This window comes from Nyctibius grandis, chromosome 6 (assembly GCF_013368605.1).
Source record: "Nyctibius grandis isolate bNycGra1 chromosome 6, bNycGra1.pri, whole genome shotgun sequence".
NCBI classification, from domain to species: domain Eukaryota; kingdom Metazoa; phylum Chordata; class Aves; order Nyctibiiformes; family Nyctibiidae; genus Nyctibius; species Nyctibius grandis.
The window spans coordinates 72,296,662-72,319,570 of NC_090663.1; the positions used below are offsets into that span (position 1 = coordinate 72,296,662).

Here is a 22,909-nt window from a genome sequence, read left to right on the forward strand (position 1 = left end):
TGTGCACTGTCCCACCGCAGCGGCAGGTAAGGAAGCAGTAGTGCTGAGGAGAATTCCAGCATCTGCCTTCCACTGATGCTGCATAACCTCTGTGGTACCTACAAGTAATTCGGCTTCAGAACTACCAGGAGCATCTTTTACCTGTATCGGTCTATATGGTTCCACATTAAATATGTCTACACTTCTATGAAAACATGCAAAGAATGGGAATCTAGGTGAGAAAGTTGGCAGCATTTAGCATAATGTCAAAGAGTAAAAATTTCCAGAAGTTAGTGTTGGTTACACCTCTGTTGTTCTGACATTCACTTTCTGTGAGACACTGACTAGTTTTAGTGAATCTATTGTGCCTACTGCTGATGGTACATTAGCTTTTAGGAAGCCCCCTACACTGAGAATTTCCCTTCTTATTGAATGTCAGTATTGCATAATTCAGCTATGTGGAAAGAACTACATTTACCTTTTGTTTTTTAACCTGTTGAAGGAAAGACTGATCTTAGAGATGCGATGCTCACCTTTTTGGGTCAATGATCTTGTAGAGTTTTCCGCTGTGAGGCTGTGTCATACTTTTACTGCTTGATAATATGTAAATCTCACCTGTTAAAGAAACCCATGGAATAAATTAGTTCTCCTTTCCTAAGGTGTCAAATACATGACTTCTGTGATCTAGCTGTATTTGCAAGATGAGATTAAAAAAAGTTCAGAAGAAACACTCATCACTGAAATATATAACAGAATCATTGCTATTTGAAAATCTAAATAAGCACTTTCCCCAAATTGATGCTAAAATGTGAAAGTTACTTTATCATGAACTTTTTTTGTTTCACATTGCATAGAATTGGTTAAAAAAAATAAAATTGGGGAGGAAGGGAGAAGAGGGGGATCAGTGTGCTCATGCAATATATTTGCCCCTTCAGTCTGTAATGTTAGGAATAAAAGCAAGTATAGTGAGTGACACAGTTCATAGAACGCGAGAGACAGTAAGGATCTTTGCCCCTTCCAAAAACCCATTCTGTTCTCAGTTCTTCTTACAAGGCTGCTAAGGTGTAGCTGAGAGCATTGTAGACAGCTTTGGCAAAGGAAAAATGGCCTATAGATTTCTTCTTCTTAAAAATTTACTATAATTTTGAATAGTTCAGCAGGCATTACCGATAAGGCTTATGATTGAATAACATTTTTTTTTCTATTTACCTAATTCGTCTTCACCAAATCCCAAGACAGGGCCTGAAAAGTAACCTCTACATGAACCAGTGTTACCAAGACAGAGGGGTTTCTCTTGCCACTGTTTGGTTGCAGGACTCTGTTGCAGTGTTAAAAAATTTCTATATTCAAAAACACACAAAGCAAATTGTTATATTAGATTTTGAATAGAGAGTTTTCACTGTGCAGATAAATAAGTAAACACTTGCTGCAAGTAGCTCCATAGATACATCTGTGCAGTTCATCATATCATGATTTCCTGCATGTTATTTTTCAGATGCTTAAAAAGCACAGCATTTCCCTTCCTGACATTCAAACACTGCCCCATTGGGTTCAAGCTATACTATATAGCCATTTGTGAATACTAAGCTATTTGGCATGGGAAAACTATTCCCATTCATTAAAAAAAAACACATTACTTTTGCTCCATCAGTGATGTTTCCACAAAACTCCAAAAGTTGTCAATGTCTTACCAGTTAGACCTGTTTGGGAAACAGTTCCACGATTAACATTTATTCCCATCATAATGTAAATGATGCATGTAAGTGTTTGTAGAACTAAAATCTTAAGAGTGCCGTGATGCGTCTTTGTCTGTGCCTTTTTTCCAAGGATCAGATATGTTACATATGTAACATTCATTAGAATGCTGTGCTATTTTATTTCCAAATCTAGAATTTAATCTGCATTGTCACACTGCTAAATTGGCAGAGTGACACAATATACAAGACTGCTGGTGTCCCTTTATACGGGAAGCTCAATAACTAAATATACCTTATATGCATTTTGTTTAAGAGTGAGTTATAAGAAACCTACCCGTTGCGGTCTCCAAATACATAACTTCCATAGAGTCTTTCAGACTGGCAGCCTCGATAGACAAATCCACCAACCAAGGATCCACTGCTGAATGGTTTGAATTCTAAAAGTGAAGGCTCACTTTCTAAAAAGCAACTACCGTAGCATTAGATCATATGCAGTTTCATATTTTGATTCACATTTATGAAAATGTTATTACTTCAAGAAAACAAGTTAATTCCATTTAAACATTCCTCAAAATTCAAGATGCGTTGCCGGAAATAAAACATTAAAAAAATTAGAAAATTACGACAAAGGTTGTTTGTGAAACAGTCAGTTAGGGATTTAGAAAGGAGAGGGTATAATTGCTTTCTTCCGTGTGCACAGGCTGGGAGAATAAAATTCTATAAGGATTAGGTCGGACTTTCATTGAAGTTGATGCGATTACTGCTATTAACTTCTAAGTGTCCATACAGTCCGCAGAATGGATCTCTTGAACTCCAGGAATACAATTAAGCCCCCTTCACTGTGAAATCCTTCCAGTATCTAAAAGCAGAAATTCCAGTGATTTTCAGCAGAACTTGCTTCCAAAGCCATTCAATGGTTTGAGAAACTTTCAAAATCACAGTTTTAAACACGGTATATGTGTTACATCCCAATAAAACACTAGTATTGCTGGCCATAGCTGCTTGTGGTAGTTTATTTTATGCTGCTGTTGCAGTTGCAGTTCCTACACAGACTTTTTTTTCCTTTTTTACAAAACTGCAGTTTAGTCCTATCAAATAATGTCTTCAAGGAAGTTTCAGCGTAGATGTTCCTATTCCTGCAAACACTACTTAGGGTAAAAGTAGGCTCAACTTGACATGCTAACTGCATAATTTTAAATTAAAGCCACAGCCAACAGACCTTTTTGTTTTATAGGAATTTTTTTTTTTAGTCAGAGAACTACTGCAAGTCTTTGATAAATGAATTTCCCAGATTATTCTACAAGAGTAGGTGCTGAAATTTTATGTCGGAGAAAAGGATGATGAGCTCTTTTTATTGAAGCAGTTGACCCACAGCCTAGTATTAATATTGGCAAGCTGTGCTGGATAGACACAATATTGCTTAGTTTACTCTGCAATAAAGATGCAGTCAAAATTCCATTGGAGCAGTGGTTTACCAAATATTATTCTTTGGTTTGGCTTTTATAAAATGAACACAGAAAATGCAGGCAATAACTAAAGCAGAACAATTGCATTACACTATTGTGTACTATCGTACTAGCCAGCACAGCTGCTTTGTTTTTAAATAAAGCACAGGTGAGAGAACTAGGGATGTGAATAAAATCAGAAAATGCTATGTTCCAGGAGATAGACCAGTTCTTGATACCTTTACACACCTTTGGCATTTATCATCACCTTTTACCACCATGAATTTACCCGCTGCTAAATGGTCAACCAAGGTAGATGATAGCTCAGAGTATCTGTCACCTGGCTTGCCTGAACTAGCAAGGGATCTTAGTGAGTATCAAGAGTTAAACATTAAACTAAAATTGTGACTGACAATCATACTGATTCAGAGAGCACATGAAACGCTTTAAAATTTTAAGTCCCTAATTGAGTATGTTTATATTTTTGCAATCTAATCTAAGCTAGTTGTTTATTATGAAGTAGTAGCATAGTGCATTTTTCTAAGTTTTTTATTTTTAGTAACATTTAAACAGAGCTTGGGCATTTCCCTGTTTGGTTGCGGTCTGTTGTTGTCTGTCTCACTTTTTCCATTATAGAAGGCACATTACATGAGGTTTCCATTCTGTATCTTTAAAAGTTATTTGTGAATGGCTAAGAATACGTTTTCATCACTTCCTGATATTCCAAAATCTTTTCTTTATGAGCCATCATATGCAGCAACAGTGAGATGTTTGACAGACTAGCAACTGGCATATTTCTTAAATCTTATTTACATGATATTCTACACCAAGAACAAAGTTGAGTCATTTAAATTTTGTTTTGTTTTGCATCTTTTATCTGCTTGTACCATACTTTTCATAAGTTCTATCTTTTGTAGGTTACCCATCCTGTCCATGCAGTAAGTTGCCTGTCATGGCTATACAGTCCTTTATCTATTTTTTCCTGCTTTCTATTTATTACTCCATGGGCATAGAAACCGACTGTTCCCAGTAGCTTTACCCTGGCTGGAACTTACCATAGTCTTTACCCTTTATTATTTGTAAGATTCTTGCTGAAGATCTGTTCTTTCCGTTTGAATCTGAGCAAAGTATAGTTAAATTGATGTTTACATCTGTTGGGTGGCGGTCCACAGCACACCTGAAAAACAAAAAATATAAGAAAATACACAAGACAGATGAGCTCATAATGTATAATTCTCTATCAGTAGTATGAAGCATCACATTTTGAAGGATTATTGTTTCTTTGTGGTGCCTACTCGATGGAGGGACCTATTTCTGAGCCAAAATATCTGAGAAGTCCGTCAGATTTGTATACAAGAGATAATATACCTTTCACATCCCTGCACCATTTTTTATGTGATGTGAAGTAGAACTATTTTTTCGTAGTGATAAAATGTACTCTGCTCAATGGCACCTGGAATGAATAGTGCTTTAACCAAGCTAAATGAGTTGGCTTATATGGTGTAGGAATTTTGGACTGTTGAAAAGTCCAAGAATCAACTCCTTATCTGAACAACTTGACTTTCTGAATTTTTTCAAACCATGACTTTAAATGTCACTTCAGTACTACCACCCACCTAATTTGCTGAATTATGTGTTGTTTAGTTAAAGCGTTGTTCTCCTCCTTGTTATTGTTTAGATATCACCAGATGTTCTCATTTGTTTTCCATGTGCCTTTTTTCCTCAATCAGCATTCTACTGCTCTAATTTCTCAGATTCCCATCTCAGCTGTACTTTACCAACTCTCTGCTTTAAGTTCTCTTCTTTCATAAAGGTAATAATATTATCATTCATTAAAACCAAAAATCCTATACTTTGTTTCTGTCATTTCAGTCTTGACTTATAAAAGTTGTGCATTCTCTTCTCCTTCCTCTTTGCCAATGTATATTTGTTTCTAACTTTGACATGTGGAGGTGGAGGAGCAGAAGTTTTAAAAAGTTCATGAGCGCCTTTATTATTAAAATTATGTTACTCGACTGTATAAAAGATTGCTGGTTGAAAACAGTATCTGCTCCAGAGTAATTCAGTTTAATTGTAACTTACTTACCGGCCTGGATTGTGGAGTCCATGTGCAAAAATCTCAGGTGGTTGATTTGTGCTATTAAAATGTGGGTTGCTCCGTGGTATGGAATAAGGGACATTGCACAGGTCAGTATTTACGTCGAGGCGCAATACAGAACCTGTAAAATCACTGAGAAAGTTGGAGGATAAAATAGTTTTTTAAAAAAAGTATTTTACTGGTAGATTTAATCCATAATACTACAGTGAACCAGCAAAATAAACCACCCACTTTACTGAATAATCACATCTAGACTGGTTTTATGGTACACGCAAGTCAAAAGAATAGTAGCAGAACCTATCATAGATGCCGTTTGGTCAATATGTTGCCTTATTATGTGCACACTAGAACGCCTCTGACCATGCTGTTGGGAAGCAACTTGATAATAAGGGCAACTTTCCATACATCAACATTGTTTTATGGCTTCAAACATAAGCCTATTAATTCTTTTATACTGTATCTCCTCTGGAGTAACTATAGCTATAATCACTATGTAGTTACATAATGCTTTTTGCTAACACTTTGAATTCTACTCTTGAATTCAATGATTTTTAGTCACAGTACAATCCAAAGATTAATTTATACGTTAATTAAAAAAAAAAAAAGTAACTGTATTGGTTGAATGGAGATACTGGTATTTTTGGTAAAGAATCAGAAGTTACTTCTTACATGAAACAGGACAGAGTAAAATGTTTTGCCTTACATTCATGACTGTGATGGAGGAAGGGAGAAGGACAAGGATGTAGAAAGAGTAGAAGAGCATCAAAACTCTTTTTACAAACATGAATAGATGTGATATTTAAATTGATTCCTTTCTGTCTTTCTTGATCATGAATCTGTTTCAGTCTCCCCTTGTTTTACATTAATTTAAAATAAAGTGTTAGAATTGGTCTCTGGTTTTGGTTTTAAATATATCCTCACTGAAAAGGGCAGGAGCACCTGCTATTCTGCTGAGCCAAAGAGGCTGCTGAGCATAGCAACTCCTTTTAGGTCTGTAAAGGCTCAGTACCACACTTTCTCTAAATTAAGGCAAATGATGCAACTCTACAGAGCATAATGCAACAGAGGGAAAAAGCAGATTGAGAAAATTGTACAGCTAGAACCAAAGTAGGATTGCTTCATATGTTCTCTAGACATTTTCCTAAGTGATACAGTGTTGTTATTGACTCCGGTATGTGTTTGTAGACCCTTTTTTAGAATGTTTGCTCAATAAAGTTGTCTTGTTCATAGAGAAGTACTTTGGAAAAAAGTCTAACCTGAGCTTAAATAAAATTGCATCTACTGGTGAGGGCTACAATGTTTAAATGGTTTGATAGCACACAACTACAAGAAGATGTGTTTAAGCAGTAAGACTGTTCTGAAAATCAGCCGTTTGCTAAACCCAGGCACTGAAAATAGTGGGATTTTCAGTAGTAAAGGAAGGGGGAGTAAGATTGGTCCTGACAACTGCTCATCACTTTTGATTCTGACCCCCAATACTGTGCAAAACCGGAAGACAATAACAGCAGCCTAGGCATTGGTAGTTTTTGTACCTTAAACCATCCATCTCCTCCATATCATCTAGAGTGATCATGCCATCTCCAAGAAAAATGTACAGGAAACCATCAGGGCCAAACAGAAGCTGTCCTCCTAGGTGTTTTCGATGTAGTTCTGCTACTTCTAAGAACACTCTTGCTGTTCTCATATCAACTTGGTGTGGATTTTTCCTGCAATATAAAGATATGAACACAGTTTTCACAGTTCACTATCACTGTTCTTCTTTCTAAAAATAAACTTGAGTCATTCAAATTATACTTTAAAATGTGGATATTGTAACTTGATGGAAAAATGTCAAACAATTATTTCTGAGAAATTTCAATTTTCCAGCATTCACAAAAATATTTTGCTGCCTATACACAATAAGTAGGAAACAACTATAATTTAAAAATGACAGGCTAACTAAAAAAAGTCTTAAAAAGAATAAACCAGTGTACTTACTGGCATTCCAAAACTACTGTTTGAAATAAAATCAGCAATAATTTTTCTGCAAGTGCCCAAGTATACACATTGTAAATCTAATAGTTCATTTTAGAAATGGGAAGGACTAAAATGAAAAGGTTGCTGACAAATATAGAATTAGTGTATTTTAGACTTCTACTGATACCTGGATACTGTGTATTCTACGACCCTAAGGATGTGGTCATGAGGTCCAATAGCCCACCGTTCTTGGTTGGTGGTATAAGACACATACAGCTTTCCATTTTTCTTGTAATTGGGATGGAATGCAAGGCTTAACAGTCCTCTTTCATCTCCTCCCTGCAGTCAAATGAAAAACACAAAGAATTGTGAAGTTAATTATGTTCTTTATTGTGTTTCAGCTGGAACCCAAAAAAAAAAAAGTTTCTTTCTTGTGGATAATCTTTGCCCAAACTCTTTTATTTCTTTCCTGACTACTGCACAAAAAGGATTATAAAACATTTCACTTTGGGGAACTCTTTAAGAGTTAGTTAGAACAAGACAATTGTCTTATGTAGTTATCTATGCACAAGTCTCTTACGCCACTTTTGTGGAGTGATTTGTGTATGTAATCTTTGGGAAGCCATGAAGGCAAGTTTAAGTGCTGTGAAGGATTCTTTGCTGGGTTACTAGGTTGCTTGTAATTCGTAGAAAACAAATGAAAAGGTCTATAATCAGCAGTCACTTCTAATCCAAGTATCCAAAACCTAAAACACAGTGCTGGCTGCCAACTCCCACTGTCTTGGCAATATGTTTAGAAAACAGTTAAATTGCTTGTGTAATATGTAAACCTTTGTTTTACCCTGGAGGCAGCAACATCAGTTGTCACAACTATGGTGGTCTGTTCATCATAGCTAGTATACTGTAGGTAATAAGCAGCCTTGGTCTCTGTGCAGAGAAACCATAGTTTTACATGCGGTCCTTCAATGGAAAGATTTTTGTTATTTTTTAAAATAAAAATAGAAAAATCTCCGAACAACCTTCTTTTGTTATTATGTTTGCCACAGAGATTAGTACAGTTATACGTTAAACATCAAATCCATGTAATGTACTGTGACAATGCAAATACCCTGTGTACTTAAATAGAAGGCAATTTTCTCTTTGGCTTCTAAAAATGTATGTAATGTTACTATGCCTAAAACTGCATTTGTATAAATGAAGAATAAAACTTAGATTTATTTGTTGCTCTGGAGGTAATACAGGGGAGAGAAGCTGAGGCATAGAAATAAAGAATACATAATTAACAATTCAAATTCAATTCAAATATGTGCTTATTCACAAGCTGATAGTAGTTTTGGAGTTTAACTCAGGGTTTGCCAGCCTTTCAAAACTAGTGACTCTGTTGTAGATTCAAGTGCTCCAGCTCTGCACCCAGAAGGAGACAACGTTTTGCAACTCTAACCACACCCATGATAACTAATTATGAAATTTTAAATTATAAGAGAGAATGAAGCTTTTAAAATGTATTTGCAATTCAGAGTGATGGATGGGCATGTCTTCCTGTTGAAAGACATCCCACAAAAGGCCTAATTGGGAAACTGCACAGCTTTAATTTATTTTAATTCAACATGATTGCCATACTTCCTTTTTAATCACAACCACCAAAGAGAAACCTGAGTCAGAAGTGGAGATGTAAATAGGTCAAGAGACTTCCATACAAAGAGATGTGTACAATGAAATCTGGATCCTGCTAATTCAGAGGCAGCCAAAATTTGCTAGTTTGTTTGCTAGAAAAAATTAGTTTCAGGGGGTTATCAGAGAGGTTAGTTTCGAAAGTCTAGTTAGAGCTGCCAGATCAGTTGCAGTCATCATGGATGAAGGGACTGGTAATCTAGCTCTTTCTCCTTGACGAGCCAAAAATAATTCTGCAGCTGAGTCTGAACTGATTGTAGATATTATTGTATGAGTTTCTAAGAGTTTTGACCAAGTTGCTCTGATAAAGTCTGAAGCAAACGGAGGCAAATCAGTTGCTTTGGGAACAGTAAGGCATATTTCAAAGATTCCTGATGGATGATTCTATCTGTTGTACCCAGACAAAGACAGTCCTATTTTTTTCTCCTGAGAGATGAGTTCAACTCATTTAAGGGCCCAGGAATGTCAATGAGTCACACTAGGCCTGCCATTCAAGGTGAGTTATTGAAAGTATTAGTAAGAAAAGATCTTTCTGTTACTAAGCTGAAGATTTTATTTAGCACTTGATGTCATGGGAGCAGTCTCAGTGTGAAAGTGAAGTTGTTGAAAGCATAAACAGGTGAAAATTAAATTAAGAGCTTTTAAAGAAGTACACATGAAGCAAGAATTTGACAAATGAATGAAACACAGGACCTGCAAGGTAGTAAGTATGGCAAGTTGTATTCATAGGATCAGGCCAGTATTTCTGCTAATTGCTGTCTTGCATGATTCTATTAGACTGCAATATATTACTTTGTTTGCAGAAGGTATCTATTGCTTCCTGAAAAGTCGCGCTGCTTTCTGTTTTCCAAAGTGAGCCAGACACACTATGTTCTAAAAAGTCTATTTACTCTTGCATTTAATAAAAACTTTGGAAATATGCCTCTACGATACTAAAATCAGTGCAGCATCAAGCCATTAGTTGGCTTATGGTCAACTAGAAATCCAGCTGAGTTTTTCCATACTTATTTTTTCTGGTTTTGGAAAACAATTGTTCATGTGTACTTTCAGCTGTATCACTAACTGGCAAACCTGTTGTTTCCAATTAAATCACTGCCGCGACTTCCATAGCTTTTGAAATGATCTCTATGGTGCCAGAAAGTATACAGTTTTCTGTAGTGTTATGTCTCTCATGTTGTGGGGTAAATTGAGAGATACCCAGCAAAATCCCTTACGAGCAGTCATTTTGGTACTGTCAAACTGAATAATTATGTACCAAATTTCAAAATTTCAGATTTTCCCTATAGAATAGTCCTCACTTTTATTTTTTATCAATGGATTTTTGATGTCTACTGTGAAACCAGCATGACCCTTAATTACATAACCTTAATAGTAATTAATTTTAGTAAGCAAAACCAGACATGACCATTTTTTTCCATTGCTCTGTGTGGCTTAATAGTAAACAATATAGGTAGCAGATTCCAGGTTTTTCTTTAAAATTGATTTCACAATTCACTCAGTGGTATTTATCCTTAACAGCTTTTTCATGTGGACAATCCCACTCTCATGTTGGAAATGAGTAGCAACCTTTTTTAAAAGGGGCTGTGCTTAAAATATGTATATTCAGTGGTCATTTGTGACTTAATATAACGTCTTTATATCATTTGTTTTCATCTATTATTCTGGAGCAAATCCTGGGTAACTTGTTGAGGTAGTGTGATCACCCCTAATTTAGTTTATTTCCTCTGTAATAAATACCATAACTAATATGCATTACCACGTGTTTGATCTTAAGGGGTTTTATCTGTAAAAAACATGGGGGAAGGGTTCATGGAACATCTAAAATCTCTTATCAGGCAGTACCATATGAACTCTTCACAAAGGGATTTCTAATTAGGAGATCCCAAAAGAATCTCTGCTTATTTGCACCTTCCTTTACCGGATCTCACTGTAGGGCTGAAGATCAACGTCAGGTTATTTTTCTCAGCAGGAAGTGTTTGCTTAATCGACATGTTTTGGAAATTTGGCCCCAGCACAGGATAGAAACTTGACTACAGCAGAAGTAGAAACCAGCAAAAGGTCTGCTGCGAGGGCACACCTTGCCTTTCAAAGCTGCATCAACTGTTTTGAGAAACACAGGGGGGGAAGTGCCTCTGACAGGTGAAAGGGGACAACAAATACAGCATGAGAAAACCGGAACCTGATTGGGCTGTAGGTATGGTATAGGAATAGAGCTCCTATAGAGCTCTTGGGTGTGGAGAACTCAAGTGCTTTGCTATCTGAACATCTGTGGGGCCTGAGGCCTCTGGCAAGGGAAGAATTTGTAACATAAGACATTTACCTTAGGGAAAAATAATTACACTGACGTCATGGCTCAGTATAGTATGCATACTAGACCCTATCTCCAAAGCATTTCCTTTTTGCTGTTGTGCTGCAAAGCTTCATCTTTTTTTCTCGTTTATGAAGAGCTTTGCAATTATCTAAGGATTTTTTTAAGCATTTTCAATATTTTTTACCGATTTTAACAAATACACTATTTTAATACTTCACTTAAAAATAACTTTAGATACAGCAATGCTTTACAATTAAATTTATACAGGAAAAATACTTAGAGGGCCATAGTCTTACTTGGAATTTAAGCACAAATCTTACTGAAGTTAGAGGTGTTTTTTGTTCAGTTAGGTGCAGGGCAGGATTTGGCTGAAAATCATTGATGGCCAAAGTGCACCCATCACAAAGTTGTCTGCTCTGATGTTTGCAGTGATATTTAAATACTCATTTTTTTACAGACAACTGAACTCACAATAAAGTAGAGACGTCCCAAGCCTTTAGTGCCCAGTGGGTCCAAAAGTCAGACCTATCAAAAGGTAGTAAGAAGGTGATTCGTAAGACCAGTTCTGTGTGGATTTTGAATGGGGCATCTCTGCACTTGGGGAAAAGTCAGAGTACCTACTCACAGGAATTACACACACACATTTACTATGCAGCATAGTTTTCCAGCAAAAGAACTCTGGAGTGGCCATAACTTGAAGAGTAATAAATGCAAATGTTTTGAGATCTAAAGATAGCACTGGAACTTAAAACCTAATTCTTTTTTTCTTCTTACTTCTATTGCAGCAAAGACAAAATTTTGACATGGCCTCGATCATTTTTTTCTTTTCCTTACCTTCATAGTCCTTTGAAGATACCAGTCACTAAATGCAGGACCTTTCACTTCTAGTCCTAGTCTTCTGTACTTATTTTTTAATTCCTCAACTGCAGATTTTGCTGATCTACTGGGCAAGTCTTTAGTTTAATCCAAATGACAATCCTTGTCCCCTGATAATACAATTCTTTCTTTCCATCCTAAAGAAAGTATATGAAACTAATAAATGCAGATACCAACCCAACACAAACTCACAGCTTGCCCCCTTCACACTCCTCTAGTAAGACAGGAATCCTGCTTTGACAACTCTCCCAACTATTGGTTCGAAGCAGCTAAAAGCTTTGAGACTGCCAAGAGCTAGCCAATAATTGAGAGGTTTTGGGCAGAGTGACATACGACTGTGAGTGTGCTTGCAAGGAGGCCAAGAGCCCATGTGAGGTCTGCATCTGGACTGAGAAACTTTATGTACTGCACTACTTTAGGAGAATTGGAATAACAGGAGACAGTGGAAATCAGTCCCGGAAGAGGGACATTCAAATAAAGACCAGATGATTATTGCATTCAGTAAAGCTGGCTCAAGAAGGTGTGAATTACACACTTTCCTGCACCACAGAGGCCTCTTGAGCTGTAAGCAGCATTCATCCTCTGGGAACACAGGTGGTGATTCCACCTCTGTCCTCAGCTGGATTTATTTTCAAGGAAGCTTTACATTCCACCAGCAATTCAGTGAGTGGTTCACCAGCGGAGGCCACTAAGGGAAGGTAAAAAATAAGCATGCTCCTTTTTCTGGCACGCCTCCACTTTCTGGTCTGTCTGTCTTTATTTATTTATTTGGCATATCTGCTCTCCTATACTTTGTCTCTTCAGCATTCTTCCACTACAGACTGTCTTCTCCTGACAGCTTTTCAGCCACATTGGTTTGAGGTCTATTGTGTTGTAGAATTAGCCTTCTAGGAAAGCGAGAAAGCTTCCTTCAAGTGAAGGAGAATGCACTAAGTGCGAAGACATTTACTGACCATGAAAATCCTTCATTAATAGGGAGAATAGACTTGATGACCTTTGTATTTTTTCGCCTTCTTTCTGTTGCTTTTAAGCTTTACCCACCTTTCCATGCCACTTCTGTGATAAAGGCAAATTTTACAACTCTCTTTCAGTGGGCAGTCCAATAAAATTGGCTCAGATGATATCCCAAAGAGAACAGACTACATTACATTAACATTCACAAATACATGACATGATGACAAGAGACTAATACTCCCTTTTTCATTCACCAAAACTGTGACTTTACCTCTTCCAATCAAGAATGATTTTTTTTTTAACTTAGACCCTATTTTAATGCTATCTAACATTATTTTTCTGTAAACACACCATCAATACAGATTAATCTTATTAGTGATTTACTGTTCTACCAATGCTCTAATTTTACCGTGGTCCTCTCAGACAGCTGCTCTGGTTTTCTCACGCTCTCATTCCTTGACTATATGTATAAAACTTATCTTTATTTTTCAGCAGCATGTTTCATAAAATTTTTCTTTTTGGTTAAAATACAGATCGAATGGCGGAGATGTGTCAAAACAGTTTAAGTATTATAATTTAATATATAAGTTGCTTTTATATGGCATGACATTTCAGCCAATCATTGCTGCTTTTGTCATTGCTAAAGATAAAAATATGCTATGGAAAAATAAAAATCTTACTATGGTACAAAGATCTCCCTGGGCTGCTAAATTAAGTCTTTTCATAAATGCCCACAAAAAAGTCTACAGCACTTTAAAATGAGCTGTAAGACTTTTTTTTTTTGTGCTGAGAAAGGGAAAAAAAAGAGGATGTATGGTGACACATAGCAAATTTGACAGTGCTTATGTAAAATGAACCAACCTACAACAAATTCTATACTCCGATAATTGAAAACAAATTCATGCTGTTTTACCGTGACCACTTTATATGGAAATTTAGGGATATAATTCAGAACAGAATAACAGTAATTATCATACTCTCTGCATTAAATTAAAACCAGAAATGTTGATCTGTCTAATTGTAGGCATTAAAAAATAACTAGTTTCAAAAAAGAGAGATGCAAATGGAAGGATGCCCTGATGACATTGCTCTGTCTTACCCACAATTCTGCCTTTCTCCTTTGGCTCTCAGTAGTGAACTGTTGTCTATTAAAGCAGATACTTGCTTTTTCTGGTTGTAAGGGGAATGTTAGATTCACATGAGCTGTATTTAAATATTGTGGGGTGGGGGGAGAGAGCAGCAAACCACACCCAGCTTGAAGGAAAAAAGCTACAGATTTCCACTTAGATTGGTCCCCGTGTCTTTACAGTTGTCTGTGTGCTAATGGATAGTAAAACTGTTCACCAAGTGCTAAAAGTAAGTTGCTAGCAATCTGCATCTTGGAAAAAAAACCCCAAAACACCCAAAGCACACCTTAAACAGGATGCCTTTTGCCAGAGGTTAATACAGGACTAGAGGTGCTTCATTCAGTCCACACTGTTTGTGTTTTTTTCCCCAAGCATCACTATGGTAATCATTCATGTTTGCAACACAACGTAGATTAAACTGTGGGCATTATGAGCCTGGCTCTGTCACTGTTTTAAGAGAAGAGTGAGTTCAGTGGCTTATCAAAATGATACTAATCTTCACCGTAAAATACAAAGGTACTCCTCCTCACTGAAGGTTATTTCTTTAGCAGATTTCTAGCTTTAGTCATTAAGGCTCTGAAGGTACTTAGCAAAGGTTGTAAAGTGTTTTCTGCAGGATATTTCAAATTGCCTTTTCGTCTTATTTTAAGAAACTGGAAAATCTTATTATCTGAATGGTTTTTGGTTGAGGAGTAGGAGACAATTTGAAGGGCAGAAGTTCAGGTGACATAAAAACTCAGGACAGAGACAGGAAGCATGTGAAAGGTTAACTGTAATTGATGCTTATATTCCACCTATCATCTTGTCTGGGATTGACTCCGGAAGGCAGAGCCACCATGTAGAGTGTGAGGCTTGCCTGCAGGCACCGAAAGATGGGAACACATCACCATTTTGCAGTTGCTAAAGAATGTGTGTGCAAATTCTAGAGATAAAGCAAATGCTATCCTGTTCCCTAATATCCAAAGAACTTTCGGACTCTGAAATCTGGGTGCATGGAGAGGCATATTTCAGCCTATATTTAGCATCAGCGTTCAGCATAGTTTTGATAATGATGCATCCTGTCTTCAAAGCAAATGCTGGTTGCATATCTTGCTGGTTTTCTCAGTAGATGATTATGCTAAACGTCGTAGGCAAAATCAGAATTAGTGTTCTTAGAAGCTATATAAGTGTTCTTCAACATTTTACCAGTAGACATACAACAGATCTACTGGATGAAGGCTAGACAACTATGTTATGTCTGTTTACTCCAATTTTAAAATTGTTTATACCTATGTTCTTTGTCCATTCAATTGTTCCAAACAGTAAACAGTCTTGTCTTACTGGCACAAATGCAAACAGAGAATCAATTTAGAGGTCCAGCATCTGCTACTGAGTTTTGAGCTTCCACATGTAAGCATGAGCATTGGAAGTGTATTTGTTATCCAGAATCAAACTGTTTGAAATATAATGGCTGCACTTGTTGGAGTCCTGATACAAAGGTAGCTAGAAAAAAAAGAAAATGCTATTATTGCATTTTTTTCAACAAAACCTGTGCATGTGCGTCATGTTTTGTACCTGGGTCAGAAATATATTTAAGCACCAGCACCCTCACATTTCTGAAAAAGCGCTGAATGGAAGCTGGGAAGAAAAAAGTGTTTGAATTCTCTGATACTGCCCAAGCGTTTTTCTCACTGGTACTTTGCCAATCCCTTCAGCCCCATGGTGCCTCAGGAGCTGTGCAGCCCGAGGGCAGAAAGGCTAGTGTGCAACTTATCTGCACTGCTGCAGTTAAGAAACAGCTTGGATTTCAAATATTGACTCGAGTAATCAAATAATTTGAGTTCTTTCAGTAAGTCTTAAAAAATATATGAAATTTGCCAGCTACCTGAAAGCAAGGAGTGAGTAAAATCCAGAGAAATATAGATTTTTCCACAGACATTTTGTGAACACCAGAGGAAGCTCAAATAATCAAGCATTTTTGTGCTTGGTCTCGTCTTTACCTCTCAACTAAAATAGTGAAAAAAATATTAATAATTTGAAGAGAGACATGAATATTTTTATGAAATGTGCCAAGTGGAAAAACCAGGGTGGTGGAGGATATACGGTTTGCTCTTCATGACTAGAATCTGTATATAAGAGGAGAATGATGGCAATCCACAGCCGTGTTGACAATTCAGACATACAGGAAATACCCTTGTAGGAAACTAATACCATCTGGGTTTGGCCCAAGATGTGTGAATGAGAAATATGTTTCTTGTTGAGAATGCAAAGATAGTTTTGGACATTGCAAAGAAGGAATGCGTTAAGCATGCACAGTTATAAAAAAGAAACAGGGTGAGGCATTGCATGCATATGGAATAATTAGAGGAATATGTTTTTGTGCGTCAATAGCTGGTGCAGACTTAGAACTTCAGAATTCATTTGTCCTAAGACAACCAGAAAATTACTATGAAAAATGTGTTCAGTATAAATGGCCAGGAGCTTTCTGAGTAAAGACAGTATTTGAAAATACTGATTTGTCTAAGCCACTGCGTTCCCATATAGAAAGGGAGATTTGCTTGTGACACATGTTGTATTTTGCGGAAAATAGTGAAATAGTTTTGAAATTGTTGAAACCTGCAGTTCTAATATTGGTAAAATTGGGAATTTGGATTATTTCAGGGAGTTGTTTTCAGTTTAGAAATTAGTTTTAGTTAAAAGAATGTCAACACTGAAATGGAATATTTCATTTGGCCCTTCCTGAGAACGTTTCGGTCCACACTTGGTAAGAGTATGTTTTCAAAATCTCAGAATATTCTCACTCCTCTCTATCCTGTTCTTGCATTAACTGTCTGAGATTTTAGTGTCTGTTCTTGGCATAGGAAGGCTCTCTGGTTTCTAATGAAGCCATTGCCAGCATTCTGAGGTTCCTGAGACTCGCTGCCTGCGGGATGGATTTTTGCCTCTCCCTTGACACCCTCATCTACTTGTGAAAGCCCCAGCAGTGCTGATTTTTCTGTTATTTGTGAGGCTAATGAATGCCTTGCATGGACAGGAAAAAGTTCCAGGCTCTTTTTGGTGCACATTTGACTTCTCCAGACTAGCCTTTAGTACTATTGTCCTTTCTCTAAGATCAGGCTCTAGATGCTCTTTTTAAAGAAAATTATTGAGAAGATAAAAGGTTTGCTAGTCTTTCATGTCTGTCAAGATCCTGGATTAACCCTCTTCCAGGTTCAAAGACACTCATTGTACAAATTACCTGTTCCTTAACTGAGCAATGCTCATACAATGGTAGTAAACTGTCTGTTATCGTACCTTAGCTTTCAGTTGTTTTTCAGCAGATTTTTGACATACACAATTATTCTTATCACTGCTAAACACTGCTGGAGACATTTATTTAACATGTATTAATTGTTTTAGTGCTTACCCAGAAAGCATAATGCAAGAAAAGATGGAAAATTAAAGTGGCCATTTTGATTCTTTTGTTTCCATTCTTTTTTAGTACGTGTTGAACATGTATGGCACCTGAGGTCTTTGGACAGGTTGATCAAAGTCTATTGAATCTAATGTTATTAATAGACTCATGGCACACCATCGCATATCTTTGATTGATGGCTTACATTCAGGTAGACACGGGCTATCTGAAGAAGCAAGCAGGGTAGAGGTATGAACAGCAGCCCATTATGGAGTCCTTTGCAACTGCAAGTTTGAGCAGATCATCAGGGTTGAGTCCGGTGCTTGCTAGCTAACAGACTATGAATATATGACTTGATGGTAAATCCATTCGTTGTTCTTTGAAAATGAATTATTAGTACGTCTTTCAGCTTCATTATAGAATTGTGTTATATTAGTTTATCCTTTGCTAGGCTGTACACAAAGCATTGCTTTCATTTGCATCTACTGTGGAACGTGCACATCTGCCTTTCAGGTGAGAATTTATGACTGTGCAAGGCTTGAATTTCCCAAGCTGTTTATGCTTCTGTGTTCTGCATATACTCACTACATACACATATAAACACACATATGCATCCAGCATTTAGGTGAACACAGATTTCCTTGTCCCTGTAGTTTAAATTCTCATCAAATTTAATTCATTTTTGTAGTCCCAAAAGCTGAACATGAGTGGATATAAACAGTGCACAGATGCTTGATTTGCATATCTTAAGGCTTAAATAAATGGTGTTCGAACTACCTAAAATAATTTATTTTATAGTATAGAACAAGTTAATATTGTTATGACTACAACGTTCAATTCCAATGTTGGGGAAAAAGGGTTTTGAAAAATGTGCACTTCGTGTATGTGCCTGTGTTTTTTAAAGAACTCATTAAATTATGGTTGTACTACGTATTTTAAATATTGACATTTCTGAGTGAGGTTTAATTTTTATTCTGCCAAGTGTTGTAAATTCCTGTTTTGGATCCTGAGGATTTTGGTGGAGGTGGAAAACCACTAATAATTTCTTCTTGTTCATGCAACTTGTATTCACTTACATGTTTTAACTTGAAGCAGACCTTTTCTGTTGATGCTGATAACACTGTTCTGAGTATAAACCAAACTTCTTCGGAGTAGGAAAGAGGAGACTTTCCTCTAAATAATGTCAATGATAATTACCTTAATATAAAATTTTGTTTCATACGGCCCTAATTCAGCAAGTATTTAGGCCCAAACTTCACTGATGTTTTTTTCTAGTGCAAAACAGGATACCATGAGGCAGCTGATTCTCTCCACTTCAGAGTTTACATGACTTTTGGTGTCAGTAAATGAGATCTGATACAATGGTGATGGGGGAGTTTATCAATCAAAAATGCTTCTGATGGAGGGGGAAAAAAATTACTGGAAAAAAATGGAGACTTTTCTCTTAATGAATCTGACCCTGAGATTTCATAAAGATTTTTTTATGGTCTGTAGCTAATGTGGTGGTTATGCAGCTAAAGGCATTATCTTCACATCATTATAATGAAACATAACACTGCTACCCTTGACTTTATTAGCCAGGCTTCATTGGTATCTGACGTTATATATTTCCTATTATAAATCTAAATAAGAACTTACATTGACCTGCATTAGACCAAACATTAAACAATTTACTAAGATTACGACTTTGAAAGGGAACTTAAAAAAAAAAAAGTCTTTCAGACCACCAAGAAACAACCATAAATTTAAGGAAATATGAGGTTTCCACCATGTGACTTCCCCTGCAGAGTTATGCAACAGACTGCTGTTACTTAAAGGTCATACATAAAAAATTTATGGTACATTTTTTAAGAGATTTATAGTGTTTCTATTTATACAACTTATATGTCAACAATTTAAAGGTATAGTATACTAAAATAACAAATTAAAGTCTAATCCCTTTGAAACCTTGATAAAATAGAATGCTCTAATATGTCATATATAAAAGGTTTAATAAATGTATCTGTATTAATTGATAAGGTATGTGTGATGTAATGATTAGCTGTTTATTGTCTATTACAGATGATTTGTTCATTTTTATCCTGAAAATCATTTGCAAATGGGGTTGATTAGGGGAGCATTCTTTGTCACATAGGCCCAATAGATGGTGGTGTAACTCTCTTCGGAAGAGCTCTGCAAATCAGTCTCAGAACTAATGTTCTTTCAGTGTTGAGATGAATAATGCCATTGGTACTGTCTAGACCTCTTGTTTTAGAATAGCTTTGAACTCAAATACATATCATTTACCCAAGATGTTGTTGGATTCTCTGGAAGTAAAAATTTGTAGCACTATATGAAGGTACCACCCCTTAGTTATTTGCTAAACTTTATTTGCTTTGCACTGAAATGAAGTGGGAGCAGTTATACAGTTACTCAGCCTTAGCTGAGGCAAGACAATGACAAAGACGACTGAGATGGGATAACTTCTCAAATCACTAGAGCTGCTTTCCCAGTAGGGTTTGAACTCAGCCATAGGAGTCATATTTTCAACCTTGCCTTTGCACACTTAACCTATATACTTACGTATATTTACGTGGGACTTGAGACTGCAAATGCATCATTTTACACCAGGAGTGGGAGCCATATACGCAGGTCTGGCAGTGATTATTGATGCTAAATTCATCCCTGAATTTTGCATATTAAAACAATGCATGAATACAAAGGCTCCATTAGGGCACAGTATTTAAGTACTCTAATGTGTGTAAGCACTTTGACACCATAAATATCCATTTCTCATGAAAACTAGTCTTCATAGATAAATGAAAGTCCTACTACATGAAACACCTATGAACATGCTCAACCATAAATGCTTTGATAATTCCATTGCCTTTGAGGTCAAATATAAACACAGTGCTGAATGGGATGGTAGCATTTGGAGAAAGATACTAATATGGTGTCCTCATTTTGTGGGGATAAAATTTATAGAATCTATTTTCTGTTACATTTTGTTTCAGTTTGTGGCCAGCCATGATGTGGTGATCAAGGCCATTAGCAGTGAAAGCCAGGGCAGCTGCCCCAGGCTGGCCCACAGGTGTATTCTGTAATATTAATGTCACATTCACTATAAATTGGAAAGCTTGCTGGGGATGGCTGGGCATTTTTGCTCTGGTCTTCTCTTTCCTTCTTCAATGGCTGTCATCCCTGCAGAGTTTCACCACTACTATGTGGGGTAAGTATAATTTTGTGTCTTTTGTGTTAGTACTACTATCGATATTGGTTTTCTTATTTTATTAAATCTGTCTAAATTTCAACCCACGAGTCTCCCTCCTTTTCCCAATTCCCTTTCTCAGCTGGGGAGGGGAGATTGGGTGATAGAACAACTGGTTATTGTTTAGCCCTGGGTGCAGGCTAAAGGAAGACATATGGTCATGGAGATTTGTCTCTACCTGGTATTGTGGCCTAATCTTGTCCTCAGTAAAGGACCTAAGAATGCAGCCTGGTGGTGGTAAGTTCCTAAAAATAGGGAGAGGAATTCTTCACAAGAGACAGCCTTTGGGTTGCTGTGTCACCCACCAGGTTTTAGCTGCAGAGTCTCTACTGACTTGAATCATCATACCTAGTCCCTTGATGACTCTCCCAGTACTACTGTAGGGGTGCCCTTTGTTTGGGCTTGAAAAATGTTTCTGGCCTTGCTGTGGGAGACACTGTTCTATTGGTCTCCTTGGCTATTGTTATCTCTAGCTCTGAAGAGAACATAAAATGCCTGAGCGGCCCTTCAGAGCTGGAGCTGATACAGTACTTCTCGGTAAGAGGTCCTCAGCAAAATTACCCAATAGACCTTTGCACAAAGTACTTGTATGACCCTGGATTACTGCGGTTTTTGCTGTAAAATAGAGTTATACTGATTCTGCGGATTTTGGATATTTGTAAAGTTGTGGCACCCTGTGATTTGCCTTTGCTGACTGAAGAAACATATCGCTATTCCTAAGCTGGTCATCACCCCTTCATCAGCATAATTCATTTCCATAGTAAGAAACTGTTGTAAAGAAATTTGGCTACAACTGTTCCAGCAGAGTTTATAGATTTATAGGCCAACCCAAACAGCAATTAATTTAAAAGATGTGATCATTTCCTATCTTTTATGAGCATTAAATAATACTTTTTTTTTCTTTTGGACAAAAAATATTTGACATGTGAAATGACTAGAGTAAGAGCTGATACTGTCTATGGTATTTTTAAATATTAATATCTTTTACAAATAAGAACATCACAAAGTGTTAGAAAAGAATAACAGGTACGGCATTTTAAAAGCTGTTTTTCTTTATAACTGTAAGTCTAGAGTTTCAGAGAGAAAACACTAATAAAAATTAGTCAGTCATCATTATGATGTCATTCTCATAATTTCCCTTGAAGTAAACTAGCAAGTACAAATAATATTTGTAATGTCTGACATCATCTATGTAGCTTTCCATTGCTCAGACTTTGGGTTAAATTTAGTGATGTTTCCCATTTGTTAGAGAGAACACCTTCTGGGTGCAATGGATTCCATTAAGAAAATCTCTCTGAAGTTACACCATCTTTGTAACTTGTTTGAAACAAAACAAACCCAAACAGACTAGGAATGATAGGAGTACAGCAGTAGGAATTTGTAAAAAATGTGATCATCTGTAAGAACCAAAGTTTCAGTCCTGAGTCTGAGCGCTCACATGAAAAAAAGGAGCCATGCTTTTCAGTGATGCTCTCTTTAAAAAGAAATAAGCATCATTGTAATTGTTTTACTCAGGAAACAAAATTCCCTTCCTTGTGATATATGCCCATTTATTATAGTCTGACCTGCAAAGGCTTCTTAGAATCACTCAGACTTTAAAAAATGTTTCAGAATAGCCATGGATTCATTTCTTGTTGCTTCTGCTTTGAGATGTTTAGCATTAAAGGACTATTTCTAAAAGTCATTCCTTGTTTTTTAAGGCCTAACTTAAACCAGCTAGAAAGTGTATAGGAATCACAGAAAGAGCGATCAGTGTTTCCTCAAAACTAGTCTGAGGTTCACCGCAAGCACTAACACGCATTTGAAAATCTTAGTCTTATATTTACATTAATTAGAATACTGTCTATTAGGTGATAATTTATAGTTACAGAATGGCCAGCTACTGCCTTTCATCTTCCTTTCACCCTAAAGTTTTCTACAATTTTTAAAATGGTAACTTCGTTCCATTATTGCTCTCTATTAGTGACAGGAGATATGTCAGTACCACAATATTATCGCAATTCCATGCAATAGTATATGCTAATAACATATGTAGAAGATGAGAAAGTTGTATTTCACATGAAACAAGTCTTGTGCCACTTGTGGAATACACAGTCTTGCTTTTTCTGTCTCTTGCCCACTGTGTCCTTTCCCAGATGCAGGCCAATGATGTCTGAGCCATCTCTCCACACGCAG

At 36.7% G+C, this 22,909-nt stretch overlaps 1 protein-coding gene across 1 annotated transcript in view; it reads right to left on the reverse strand.

Annotated features, from left to right (window-relative positions):
* Positions 1-22,909, reverse strand: part of HHIP (hedgehog interacting protein) — a 74,408-nt gene that overhangs the window by 12,852 nt on the left and 38,647 nt on the right. The window contains exons 5-11 of the mRNA XM_068403873.1: positions 7,363-7,514; positions 6,752-6,925; positions 5,208-5,351; positions 4,177-4,298; positions 2,011-2,134; positions 1,189-1,319; positions 513-594 (exon numbers count right to left, since the gene is read on the reverse strand). Of these exons, the coding sequence (XP_068259974.1) occupies positions 513-594; positions 1,189-1,319; positions 2,011-2,134; positions 4,177-4,298; positions 5,208-5,351; positions 6,752-6,925; positions 7,363-7,514 (929 nt within the window). The remainder of the gene's footprint in view (positions 1-512; positions 595-1,188; positions 1,320-2,010; positions 2,135-4,176; positions 4,299-5,207; positions 5,352-6,751; positions 6,926-7,362; positions 7,515-22,909) is intronic.